General features: G+C 38.7%; 1 protein-coding gene across 1 annotated transcript in view; it reads left to right on the top strand.

Moving 5' to 3' along the window:
• ARHGEF38 (Rho guanine nucleotide exchange factor 38) overlaps nucleotides 1-14,560 on the top strand; it is a 153,962-nt gene that overhangs the window by 123,867 nt on the left and 15,535 nt on the right. The window contains exons 8-10 of the mRNA XM_067735415.1: nucleotides 2,297-2,401; nucleotides 4,503-4,625; nucleotides 13,902-14,213. Of these exons, the coding sequence (XP_067591516.1) occupies nucleotides 2,297-2,401; nucleotides 4,503-4,625; nucleotides 13,902-14,213 (540 nt within the window). The remainder of the gene's footprint in view (nucleotides 1-2,296; nucleotides 2,402-4,502; nucleotides 4,626-13,901; nucleotides 14,214-14,560) is intronic.

The following is a 14,560-nucleotide window of genomic DNA, read 5'->3' as shown; positions in this document are numbered from 1 at the left end:
AGTCATTTATTTCTCTCTCTTAAAATAGTGCAGATGGGCTGTGCTGCACAAGATCTTTCAGGAACCCAGTTTTTCCTAGTTTTGCACTGCGATGTTCCCTAAATATATGGTCTTCATCTGCCTCACTGAAGCTGGGTCACTGCCATGTCTTCATTCAAAGTCCCAAGGGAAATGTTCTAAGGCCAAGATTCAGAGATGAAACATATCACTTTCACTCACAACTTATTTGCCCAAACCCAGTTACAAAGGCAGAGCCAGCTGCAAGGGAGTCTGGAAAGGGTTGTCTCTAGCAGGGCAGCCATGTCCATCTTAAACTAGAGGTGCAGGCACCATTGGTAGAAGGTCAATAGCAGGAATGTTCACAATCTCTGCCACACCTCCTGGAACTTCTGTTTCTTTATCTCTAAAATGGGATTTATCATAGCATCTAACCCATAGGGTTGTATAAGAATTAAAATGAGAAAGTGGAAGACAGGTTTTAGCACAAGTGTCCAGAACATAGTTAGTGTTTAATAAATGTTAGTGATTATTATATTAAGAAAAAATACTTCATCTCCAATGTTTGCAGTCCATCAGTGGAGAAAATTACTTAAATCATTAGTGTTGTAAGAGCACATAGGAGGGTACAATTAATTTTATGGAGTGGAAAGAATAGGAACTAGAGGAAGGATTTTTAGCAGGGGTGACAGTTGAGCAAGTCCTTAAAAAAAAATAAACAGGATTTTGCAGGGCAGCAGCACATTCCAACAAAATAAAGCAACAAGAGAAGGCTTGGCAATAAAGAAGTAGAACTAGGCGGTATTTTTCATCGTGTGATCCTTGAACCTCTTACTTTAGCATCATGTGGGTCTCGGCCAAGATATACAAAGTAAAATAGCTGGTCCTTGAAAACTGCTTTTTAAAAACTCTGCCCAGCATATTGTTATATGCCTCAAACTGGGTCAGAGCATAGAGATGCTAAGGCAGAGGGTAATGAATTTTGTGTGGATTACAAAGAACTATGCTGCCTATTTAATGAAAAGCTTTCTAGATAAATAATAAGTGGTTTTAAACTACTAAAATAAAATGTCACCATTTTCTATGCATTCAGTTCTAAGGTCAATCACCTTAAATTAACAAATGTAGGAACTGAGAACAGCTACGGTTATTAGCCAGTACCAAACTGAAGAATACACAACATATTCCACAAAACAGGTGTGTGTTCACACAGATTTTGCCAACACAAAGCTGGTTCTGATATCTTGCAGCCTTTTTGAACACCAAGAAATACTTCTCATCATTGATAGAATAATGTGTCTTCCTAGAAATTGCCACAAGCATATAAAAAAGCATATTTTTCTGAATGCTAGTAGGTATACATGTAAGATAACAAAAAAATAACTGAACACATGTGATCACTATCTTAACTCTGCAGTTTTCCTAACAGAAGAACGGTTTTTGTTAAGATTTTTCATCATCTTTCAAATTTGAGTTGCTAAAGAATTATCATATTTCTTTAGCCAAGACCCTAAGAGTATTTTCTAAATAACCACTGTGAAATAAATTGGGATGAGTCATATCAGCAAAACAATAAATTCTAATCAATAGATCAAATATTTTTATTTAATTTTTAATTTTATTAATTATTTTATAGAGCCACAAATGCAGTGTCATTTGAGTACACACATAATACATGCTATTAAAAACTGCAGAGAAAAATTTTACATCCCACAGCTACCGTGACATAGGTGAAGCAATGTGAAAACTGAACAGCAAATTAAGCGGCACCATGCGGTTTTGTTACACTATTTGAACATCAGTTGTGCCACGTGCTGGACACAGAAAGTTCTGTGTTAAGACAGTCAGCGTAAGATGTAGAGAATGAACTCGAGGACACGGGGAGGGGGAAGGGGAAGCTGGGATGAAGTGAGAGAGTGGCATGGACATATATACACTACCAAATGTAAAATAGATAGCTAGTGGGAAGCAGCTGCAGAGCACAGGGAGATCAGCTGGGTGCTTTGTGACCACCTAGAGGGGTGGGATAGGGAGGGTGGGAGGGAGACTCAAGAGGGAGGAGATATGGGGATATATGTATATGTATAGCTGATTCACTTTGTTATAAAGCAGAAACTTAACACACCATTGTAAAGCAATTATACTCCAATAAAGACGTTAAAAAAAAAGAGCGTAGCATGAAAAGTTTTCATCTCAACAAGGAGTTTTTTGTAATGTGCTAGGCCAATACGGTTTGTAATATTTTTAAATACCAGATTCCTTTGAGTTATAAAAATAAATAATTTCATCTATATTTTAGGTGAAAGACAATACCTTTAATAGAGAAGAAAAACTATTTAGATCTTTAGAAAAGACTGTGAGGCACTGTGTGAAGAACATTTCATTCTGTCTTCAACATGTACAGGTGGGTAAGACACAACTGTTTTCAATGTTTCCACAGAAAGGTCTTGATGTCTCTGGTTATTATGAAGAGTAAATGTGACTGTTCATCATTTATATGATGATGCTTATTGTATCAAATTTGGGAGGCTGCAAGCTGCTGGTGAAGGAAGCTAATATAAAGACTTGGGTTTTGCTCTTTGTTCCCTTACCTCTTCCATCCTTCCCCCAATCCAAATTGCCATATGGTGGGACGTTTGTTCATATGATTGCCACGTAGGGCTGGACCATCAGCATGTTTTCTCTATAAAAGGGATGAGTTAATTAATGCAAAATGGCAGACAAGGCAGAAATGTGATTTGTTTGATTATACTAACATATCTCTTTCCAGTACCTGAAACACATATTTACAAATTTAAGAGTAGCACTGAAGGAAAAAAGAAAATCAAAAGGAGACATAACATAAAATTAGAGGAGTTAAAAAGTAAAAAGTGCATAATATAAATGCCCTAAAACCCACATGTGCATCTTAAATTTAGCTGTAGGCTACCTAGCAGCCAACCCAAAAAGGGGTATATGATCACACAATTCTAAGACAAACCAAACACCTCTATTTATTTTATAACCAGTGTTTTGTAATGCCCCCTTTACAGTTCTGAATGAAATTCATAGATAATTTAACCTTGGGTATGTAGGTATACATAAAAGAATCAATATAAAGGAAAACATGTTCTAACAAAATATTATGAACACAGTATGCAAATATCCCCACACAATCAGAGTAGAAGACAAAAACACCTCCACAAATTTCCAGTCCCCTAGGTTTTCCTGCCCTTGTTGAGGATCACTGACTTAGACAAACCAGCTGGAGTACAGTATAATTATATTCAGTAGAAAGACCAGTCAGGAGTTTCTTCTGATGGATCTCATAAAGGGGACATAGTGTCCTTAACAACATCCTGACAATGGTCATGACTATGAGACATAGAAAGTTAGTAGAATTACATGTAAGTTAGTTTAAAAATTGTTCCTTTCTATTTTCCAGTTTTTCTTTTGGAGGTCTGTTTTGGAAGATGTTTGCATTCTTTGATAGACTATCACACCAACAGAAGATTAAGTTGACAGGCATAGTGATTTGGAGACAAGGTTCTATGTCACATAACCAACAAGCCACATTCTTTTCTTATTCATTAACTGATGCAAAGCCTGATTTTGCAGTCAGGTTTGCTAATCTCTTCCTAAAGCACTGTCTTCTGTGAAAGGAAAACAAAAACATAGCTATAACATCCAGAGGGCAGTGAGAACCTGTCCTTGATATACTTTTCAAGGAGTCAGTGCCTCTTGGGAATATCTACAGAAAAGTCTTCCATTTCCACTAATTGATTCAGAAAAAGTACGAGCATGTTCTCTTAAAGAGAAGATTAAATTCACTAAGGAAAACTAAAGACATAAAACAAGAGTGATTTTTAAAATAAGAGATCTGTAAGAATTGAATGACGAAGAATGGCTAAAGAGGGAATTTAAGATGGACTTCACAGAATAAAAGAGGGTGTCAAGGGACAGGACAGGAATAAAGATGCAGACGTAGAGAATAGACTTGAGGACACGGGGAGGGAGAAGGGTAAGCTGGGACGAAGTAAGAGGGTATCATTGACATATATACACTACCAAATGTGAAATAGATAGCAAGTGGGAAGCAGCTGCATCGCACGGGGAGATCAGCTCTGTGTTTTGTGACCACCTAGAGGGGTGGGATAGGGAGGGTGGGAAGGAGACGCAAGAGGGAGGGGATATGGGGATATATGTATACATATAGCTGATTCACTTTGTTATACAGCAGAAAATAACACACCATTGTAAAGCAATTATACTCCAATAAAGATGTTAAAAAAAAAAAAGGGTGTCATAACTACGGAGCAGTATGAGAAAGTGACATGGGGGAAAAGTAAGGAAATAGATTGTTATAGGTAACCTGATTGTACAAAGTGTTCATAAAATTTTTTCCTTCCTTTTTTTCTTTTTCTCTCAGTGGTAATAGTTACGTTGATGAAGTGCACTTTTAGGATACATTTAATTGTACTGACTTCAGAACATTGCCCTTTGGTAACTTTGTTCTTGGGTTTCAGGATGCCATGCCTTTAGCTCTGCAGAGTGTAATGGAGCTCCAAGAGATTTCACACAACAAAGATGAGGATGAGAGGGGCTATTCAGAGGCTCCAAGTAATGCCCCAAATCCCTCTGATGACTTTGTAAGTTATTTATACCCGCAGATGAATACAAATGAAATAGTAGGGTTAAGAGAAAAGCTGCTTTTCATTTACTTTTTCGCAGTTAAAAATAAAACATGCACTAAAGCAAATACTAATGTTAAAATTAGTAGATTTAAACAGGAGATTTTTTTATCACTAAATATTTTGAAGTGGATTAGTGAGGCTTTTACTATAATCAAAATTTAAGAGGGCTGCAGACTGTGTTTCTAGGGTAGTCAGTGTCTGTGCAGCTTTTTAAATCAATATTTAGTTTAAGTCTGCATATGGTGTATCAGGGATTTATTAAGTTAGAAAGATGTGATTTTCTTAGAGGAGTCTCTGGAGTTTTTACATGAGAAGCAAAGATACTTTCTGAGGGTGTGACTTTTATTAACATATTATACACTGGAAATTAAGGCCTTCCTATTCAGAAAGTGCTTTATTTGAGTCATATATCTTCTGTTCTGTGGTAAAATATTTGTTTTCTAAGAGTTCTGTAAAATATACAGAATCATAAAACATATATTGGGAATCATTAAAAACATGCTTGGGCTACATTCCAACTCCAGCCAGTTTCAGAACCCAGGTCGGGGGAAAAAATGCTCAAAGTCTGAAAGTTCTTAACACACAAATAGACATGCCCCAAAGAGGGAATTTACGGCAGTCTTATTTCCCAGAAGTTGCCTGGATCTCTGGATAAGCTGTTCCTTCTGTTCAGTAGATAAAATTCTGCACACATGAGGATGGGAGAAAGGGCCACTGTCCATGGAAAAAGAAAACAAGACCTTCAAGGGAGAAGAAGAAACATAGGTTCAAATCCAAAGCTGAGCCCCAGGAACTGTGCAAACAAAGAAGAGAAAGGGAAATCTCTCCCAGCAGGCTCATGAACAGCAGATTAAATCTCCACAATCTACTTGATGTACCTGCATCTGTGGAATACCTGAAGAGACAACAAATCATCCCAAATTGAGGAGCCATGTGGATGAAAGGCTCTTGGTGCTCCAGCCAGGCATCAGGGCTGTGCCTCTGAGGTGGGAGAGCCAACTTCAGGACACTAGTCCACAAGAGACCTCCCAGCTCCACGTAATATCAAACGATGAAAATCTCCCAGAGATCTCCATCACAACATCAACACCCAAATTCACTCAACGACCAGCAAGCTACAGTGCTGTACACCCTATGCCAAACAACGAGCAAGACAGGAACACAACCCCACCCATTAGCAGACAGGCTGCCTAAAATCATAGTAAGTCCACAGACACCCAAAAACACACCACCAGACGTGGACCTGCCCACCAGAAAAACAAGATCCAGCCTCATCCACCAGAACACAGGCACTAGTCCCCTCCACCAGGGAGCCTACACAACCCACTGAACCAACTTTAGCCACTGGGGACAAACACCAAAAACAATGGGAACTACAAACCTGCAGCCTGCAAAAAGTAGATCCCAAACACAGTAAGGTAAGCAAAATGACAAGACAGAAAAACACACAGCAAATGAAGAAGCAAGATAAAAACCCACCAGACCTAACAAATGAAGAGGAAGTAGGCAGTCTACCTGAAAAAGAATTCAGAAAAATGATAGTAAAGATGATCCAAAATCTTAGAAATAGAATAGAGAAAAAGCAAGAAACATTTAACAAGGACCTAGAAGAACTAAAGATGAAACAAGCAATGATGAACAACACAATAAATGAAATTAAAAATACTCTAGAAGGGGTCAATAGCAGAATAACTGAGGCAGAAGAACGGATAAGTGACCTTGAAGATAAAATAGTGGAAATAACTACTGCAGAGCAGAATAAAGAAAAAAGAATGAAAAGAACTGAGGACAGTCTCAGAGACCTCTGAGACAACATTAAATGAACCAACATTCGAATTATAGGGGTTCCAGAAGAAGAAGAGAAAAAGAAAGGGACTGAGAAAATATTTGAAGAGATTATAGTTGAAAACTTCCCTAATATGGGAAAGGAAATAGTTAATCAAGTCCAGGAAGCACAGAGAGTCCCTTACAGGATAAATCCAAGGAGAAACATGCCAAGACACATATTAATCAAACTTTCAAAAATTAAATACAAAGAAAACATATTAAAAGCAGCAAGGGAAAAACAACAAATAACACACAAGGGAATCCCCATAAGGTTAGCAGCTGATCTTTCAGCAGAAACTCTGCAAGCCAGAAGGGAGTGGCAGGACATATTTAAAGTGATGAAGGAGAAAAACCTACAACCAAGATTATTCTACCCAGCAAGGATCTCATTCAGATTTGATAGAGAAATTAAAACCTTTACAGACAAGCAAAAGCTGAGAGAGTTCAGCACCACCAAACCAGCTTTACAACAAATGCTAAAGGATCTTCTCTAGGCAAGAAACACAACAGAAGGAAAAGACCTACAATAACAAACCCAAAACAATTAAGAAAATGGTAATAGGAACATACATATCGATAATTACCTTAAATGTAAAAGGATTAAATGATCCCACCAAAAGACACAGACTGGCTGAATGGATACGAAAAGATGACCCATATATATGCTGTCTACAAGAGACCCACTTCAGAACTAGAGACACATACAGACTGAAAGTGAGGGGATGGAAAAAGATATTCCATGCAATGGAAACCAAAAGAAAGCTGGGGTAGCAATTCTCATATCAGACAAAATAGACTTTAAAATAAAGACTATTAGAAGAGACAAAGAAGGACACTACATAATGATCAAGGGATCAATCCAAGAAGAAAATATAACAATTGTAAATATTTATGCACCCAACATAGGAGCACCTCAATACATAAGGCAAATACTAACAGCCATAAAAGGGGAAATCGACAGTAACAAATTCATAGTAGGGTACGGTAACACCCCATTTTCACCATTGGACAGATTATCCAAAATGAAAATAAATAAGGAAACACAAGCTTTAAATGATACATTAAACAAGATGGACTTAATTGATATTTATAGGACATTCCATCCAAAGACAACAGAATACACATTTTTCTCAAGTACTCATGGAACATTCTCCAGGATAGATCATATCTTGGGTCACAAAACAAGCCTTGGTAAATTTAAGAAAATTGAAATTGTATCAAAAAGCTGTTCTGAACACAACGCTATGAGACTAGATATCAAGTACAGGAAAAGATCTGTAAAAAATACAAACACAAGGAGGCTAAACAATACACTATTTAAAACAAAGTGATCACTGAAGAAATCAAAGAGGAAATCAAAAAATACCTAGAAACAAATGACAGTGGAGACACAACAACCCAAAACCTATGGGATTCCGCAAAAGCAGTTGTAAGAGGGAAGTTTATAGCAATACAACCCTACCTTAAGAAAGAGGAAACACCTCGAATAAACAACCTAACCTTGCACCTAAAGCAATTAGAGAAAGAAGAACAAAAAACCCCCAAAGTTAGCAGAAGGAAAGAAATCACAAAGATCAGATCAGAAATAAATGAAAAAGAAATGAAGGAAATGATAGCAAAGATCAATAAAACTAAAAGTTGGTTCTTTGAGAAGATAAACAAAATTGATAAACCATTAGCCAGACTCATCAAGAAAAAAAGGGAGAAGACTCAGATCAATAGAATTAGAAATGAAAAAGGATAAGTAACAACTGACACTGCAGAAATACAGAAGATCATGAGAGATTACTACAAGCAACTCTATGCCAATAAAATGAACAACCTGGAAGAAATGGACAAATTCTTAGAAATGCACAACCTGCCAAGACTGAATCAGGAAGAAATAGAAAATATGAACAGACCAATCACAAGCACTGAAATTGAAACTGTTATTAAAAATCTTCCAACAGGGGCTTCCCTGGTGGCACAGTGGTTGAGAGTCCGCCTGCCGATGCAGCGGACGCAGGTTCGTGCCCCGGTCCGGGAAGATCCCACATGCCACGAGCGGCTGGGCCTGTGAGCCATGGCCACTGATCCTGCGCGTCTGGAGCCTGTGCTCTGCAATGGGAGAGGCCACAGCAGTGAGCAGCCCGCGTACTGCAAAAAAAAAAAAAAAATCTTCCAACAAACAAAAGCCCAGAACCAGATGGCTTCACAGGCGAATTCTATCAAACATTTAAAGAAGAGCTAACACCTATCCTTCTCAAACTCTTCCAAAATATAGAAGAGGGAACACTCCAAACTCATTCTACGAGGCCACCGTCACCCTGATAACAAAACCAGACAAGAATGTCACAAAGAAAGAAAACTACAGGCCAATATTACTGATGAACATGGATGCAAAAATCCTCAACAAAATACTAGCAAACAGAATCCAACAGCACATTAAGAGTATCATACACCATGATCAAGTGGGGTTTATTTCAGGAATGCAAGGATTCTTCAATATATGCAAATCAATCAATGTGATACACCCTATTAAAAAATTGAAGGAGAAAAACCATATGGTCATCTCAGTAGATGCAGAGAAAGCTTTTGACAAAATTCAACACCCATTTATGATAAAAACCCTGCAGAAAGTAGGCATAGAGGGAACTTTCCTCAACATAATAAAGGCCATATATGACAAACCCACAGCCAACATCGTCCTCAATGGTGAAAAACTGAAAGCATTTCCACTAAGATCAGGAACAAGACAAGGTTGCCCACTCTCACCACTCTTATTCAACATAGTTTTGGAAGTTTTAGCCACAGCAATCAGAGAGGAAAAGGAAATAAAAGAATCCAAATCGGATAAGAAGAAGTAAAGCTGTCACTGTTTGCAGATGACATGATACTATACATAGAGAATCCTAAAGATGCTACCAGAAAACTACTAGAGCTAATCAATGAATTTGATAAAGTAGCAGGATACAAAATTAATGCACAGAAATCTCTGGCATTCCTATACACTAATGATGAAAAATCTGAAAGTGAAATCAAGAAAACACTCCCATTTACCACTGCAACAAAAAGAATAAAATACCTAGGAATAAACCTACCTAGGGAGACAAAAGACCTGTATGCAGAAAATTATAAGACACTGATGAAAGAAATTAAAGATGTTACAAATAGATGGAGAGATATACCATGTTCTTGGATTGGAAGAATCAACATTGTGAAAATGACTCTACTACCCAAAGCAATCTACAGATTCAATGCAATCCCTATCAAACTACCACTGGCATTTTTTCACAGAACTAGAACAAAAAATTTCACAATTTCTATGGAAACACAAAAGACCCCGAATAGCCAAAGAAATCTTGAGAAAGAGAAACGGAGCTGGAGGAATCAGGTTTCCTGACTTCAGACTATACTACAAAGCTACAGTAATCAAGACAGTATGGTACTGGCACAAAAACAGAAAGATAGATCAATGGAACAGGATAGAAAGCCCAGAGATAAACCCATGCACATATGGTCACCTTATCTTTGATAAAGGAGGCAGGAATGTACAGTGGAGAAAGGACAGCCTCTTCAATAAGTGGTGCTGGGAAAACTGGACAGGTATTTGTCAAAGTATGAGATTAGAACACTCCCTAACACCATACAGAAAAATAAGCCCAAAATGGATTAAAGACCTAAATGTAAGGCCAGAAACTATCAAACTCTTAGAGGAAAACATAGGCAGAACACTCTATGACATAAATCACAGCAAGATCCTTTTTGACCCACCTCCTAGAGAAATGGAAATAAAAACAAAAATAAACAAATGGGACCTAATGAACCTTCAAAGCTTTTGCACAGCAAAGGAAACTATAAACAAGACCAAAAGACATCCCTCAGAATGGGAGAAAATATTTGCAAATGAAGCAACTGACAAAGGATTAATCTCCAAAATTTACAAGCAGCTCATGCAGCTCAATAACAAAGAAACAAACAACCCAATCCAAAAATGGGCAGAAGACCTAAATAGACATTTCTCCAAAGAAGATATACAGAATGCCAACAAACACATGAAAGAATACTCAACATCATTAATCATTAGAGAAATGCATATCAAAACTACAATGAGGTATCATCTCACACCAGTCAGAATGGCCTTCATCAAATAATCTAGAAACAATAAGTGCTGGAGATGGTGTGGAGAAAAGGGAACACTCTTGCACTGCTGGTCGTAATGTGAATTGGTACAGCCACTATGGAGAACAGTATGGAGGATCCTTAAGAAACTACAAATAGAACTACTATATGACCCAGCAATCCCACTACTGGGCATATACCCTGAGAAAACCATAATTCAAAAAGAGTCATGTACCAAAATGTTCATTGCAGCTCTATTTACAATAGCCAGAAGATGGAAACAACCTAAGTGTCCATCATCAGATGAATGGATAAAGAATATGTGGCACGTATATACAATGGAATATTACTCAGCCATAAAGAGAAATGAAATTGAGTTATTTGTAGTGAGGTGGATGGACCTAGAGTCTGTCATACAGAGTCAAGTAAGTCAGAAAGAGAAGGACAAATACCGTATGGTAACACATATATATGGAATCTAAGAAAAAAAAATGTCATGAAGAACCTAGTGGTAAGACAGGAATAAAGACACAGACCTACTAGAGAATGGACTTGAGGATATGGGGAGGGGGAAGGGTAAGCTGTGACAAAGTGAGAGAATGGCATGGACATATATACACTACCAAACGTAAAGTAGATAGCTATTGGGAAGCAGCCACATAGCACAGGGAGATCAGCTCGGTGCTTTGTGACCACCTAGAGGGGTGGGATAGGGAGGGTGGGAGGGAGGGAGACACAAGAGGGAAGAGATATGGGAACATATGTATATGTATAACTGATTCACTTTGTTATAAAGCAGAAACTAACACACAAATGTAAAGCAATTATACTCCAATAAAGATGTAAAAAAAAAAAAAAAAAAAGGTTGAGCCAAGAAAGTATTTGGGTGGCAAACCAGTCTGAGTAATACTAATTTAAATTTAGTATCTTGTGTTCCATAGGTATTATTATTTCATAGTAGTATTTCAAGGATTATTAAAAGATATAATAGACTCCATCATCTTGAAGATCCTTGAAACTGCCATTTTTGTAATGTTATTATAGGCATTTGGGGTCAGACAAATCTTCATTGAGTTACCCTTGTGTTGGAGGATGTTTAGCTTTCCTACCAGGCTCTAAATCCCAGTAACATCCCCCATCTCGTATTTCCGAATCCTGGGAAGGGATACTGCGACAGTGCCCACTCCAATAGAAAAATACCCAGAAGCATCTAGCTTTCCTGGCACTGAGGAATGGAAAGTCATGATTACATCTGAACTAAAATGGTAGATTAGATGGATGAGAGGGAGGAAGGGAGAGAGAGAGAGAGAGGGAGAGGGAGAGAAAGGAGAAAGTCAGTTTCTACAACATGTTAAATAGAAGAAGTGTGCCTAGTTCTTTATATGTTTTCTGGGCTTAATTACAGTAAGCACATTTTAGAAAAGTCCTTAAGGGTTTGCTCTCTAGCTTAATGCTGACATTAGTTAAGGTAATAACTATTTATTGAACACAGGAAGAGCATGGTATATAACTTCTCCTTCATCAAGCATGCCCCAGAACTTGACAGAATAAAAAAGAAGGTGTCCTTCCCTACCTTGCATAAAATCACAGGATGATAAAGTATGCTAAATTAAAATAATTATCAGAAAGCTCAATATAAAAGTACCTTTTTATGGTAAGGTATATTGAACTTTTTTTTTTTTGCGGTACTCGGGCCTCTCACTGTTGTGGCCTCTCGCGTTGCGGAGGACAGGCTCCGGACGCGCAGGATCAGCGGCCATGGCTCACGGGCCCAGCTGCTCCGCGGCAAGTGGGATCTTCTCGGACCAGAGCACGAACCCATATCCCCTGCATCGGCAGGCAGACTCTCAACCACTGCGCCACCAGGGAAGCCCCTGAACTCTTTTTAAAAGTCAAATATTAAGAGCTCGAATCTATCTAAAGGCAGAGCAATTGTTTTTATCTAATCATGAGAGGTACCTATCTACACATTTTGTATAGCACAGAATATTAGAATAAAATCTGATTCTTATTCGTTCCAACCATAATTCCCAGGTACAGATGAACAGGTTCATGTCTGTGGGTCATAGGACTTATATATCGTAATTATATTGTAATTTTGTAATTAGATTACCTGTAGAATTCAAGTATGTCACAAACACAGTAATTTATCCCAGAACAGTAAACAGATTCTTTGCTTAGTTGAAGGACTCATTAAATAGTCTGCAGGTATATAATGATTATTTTATAAGATAGACATCAAATTTAATCTGTGTTGGCTATTGCTGGTACCAGTAAGAGATTGGTCTCCCTCCTCTTCTAGATTTCCCATGAGTTCAGACAAAGTTACTAGAGGTCACTCAATTAATACAAGCTGTTGCTCAGATGCTGATTCCCTAGAACATCTTTCAGGGTACAAAAGAGAAAACTACTTCCAAATTGCCATAACATAATCATGACACCCAAGCATATATGATAAATTTGGGCAGTCAGCAAACATAGGATACTGGTGTACTTCAGAATACAGGGGAGGAAAGAGAAATAGAAGAAATTAAATCTAGGGTGCTCAGTTGCTGGCATGGAGTTAGGCATTAATACAATGTTCATTTTCAATGACTCAGACCTAAAAATATAACAATTTAGGACACAGAATCAGCATCAGCTTAATCCTTCAAAGTATTTAAAGAGGAAGCAATAACTCTCTGGTCATTTCTATAACAGGAACAAAATACCTGTAATAAGGGGGGACTATCTGTATAGGGGATAGGATTCCACTACCAAAATCAGCCACCAGGGTAGTCAGGGAATTGGATGTGGGAGGAGTAAGATACAGCCTCTCCTAAGACCAATTGTCTTCCTTTTATTAGTAGCAAAGAAAGGGAATGATATGTGAATAAATTATGCAGTCTTGGTAGTCAAAGGTGGAGATTACCCCCTAGCCCATGTTCTGGAGAAGCTCCAGTTGGCTCTGGGATTAGAAAGAAGGGGAAGGCGAAAGTGTTGTGGGAGGTGACCCCACTGACAAAACCAATGGCTGTAGAGAGAAGGGTGGAGCATAGTTTGGGCGTGCAGGTTTCAACTTTTGTATTCTTCTTCCTGTTCACTCTTCAGGTTCAACGTTAGAGTCTAGAGTTGCTGTTTTAAGTCCTTGAACAGGTTTAGCTAGACTAAAAAAAATGATCCCATGCTCTTTCAACTTGCCTAGATACTTTCCTGCCTTCCTCTGTGCTGCTGCAGGGAGGAGGTAAGCCTACTGATAACAACTCCAGACATGGTATTGGGTGTTCCTCCTTCTGTGATGGGATTGTTTTGCTCTTTTGGCAGGCAGCTCATTTGCAGAAGCTTGTCCTGACGCCCCTGTCAGCCCTGCGGTCCCTATTCCCAGGGCCCCAGAAGCTAATCCAGAAACGCTATGACAAACTGCTGGACTACAACAGCTACCTGCAGCGGGTGGTGGCGGATGAGTCAGACTTGGCCAAAAGGGAATATGAGGCCCTCAATGCCCAGCTTGTGGAAGAGCTCCAGGTGTTCAACCGGGCCGCGCGGAAGATTCTGTTGAACTGCCTGTGCAGTTTCATCACCCTCCTCAGGGACCTGATGCTCGTGGCCCAGAGGGTTTATTCCACGGTGGTGCCGGTAAGCACAGCACCAGCACTTGGCTACCTTGGCGTACGGAATCTGTCAGAAAGTACAGCATGCAAAGCAGCCTGCTCATAGCGTGCCTGAGTGTAGTGTATGGTGTGGCTTCTATTTTAGCTGAAGCCAGTCAGAGAATATTCTGCTCCTTATCGCTCTTCTGCACAGGAAGGTAAAATCAATTTTCCTAGTGCTGGTTTGCTGTGACTTATACCCTTGGAGCTCTTTTTGGAAATTCCTTTTCAAACACCAAACATCTTTCCGCTTTGCTCCCCTCATTGATGGAACCAATGTAGCTCCATCTGCCTGATGCTATGTTGAAGCTTATCAACTTATATTTTGTATTC

This window comes from Pseudorca crassidens, chromosome 4, assembly GCF_039906515.1.
Source record: "Pseudorca crassidens isolate mPseCra1 chromosome 4, mPseCra1.hap1, whole genome shotgun sequence".
NCBI classification, from domain to species: Eukaryota; Metazoa; Chordata; class Mammalia; order Artiodactyla; family Delphinidae; genus Pseudorca; species Pseudorca crassidens.
Note: the sequence above shows the minus strand (reverse complement) of the source record. Positions and strands in the feature narration are given on the sequence as shown.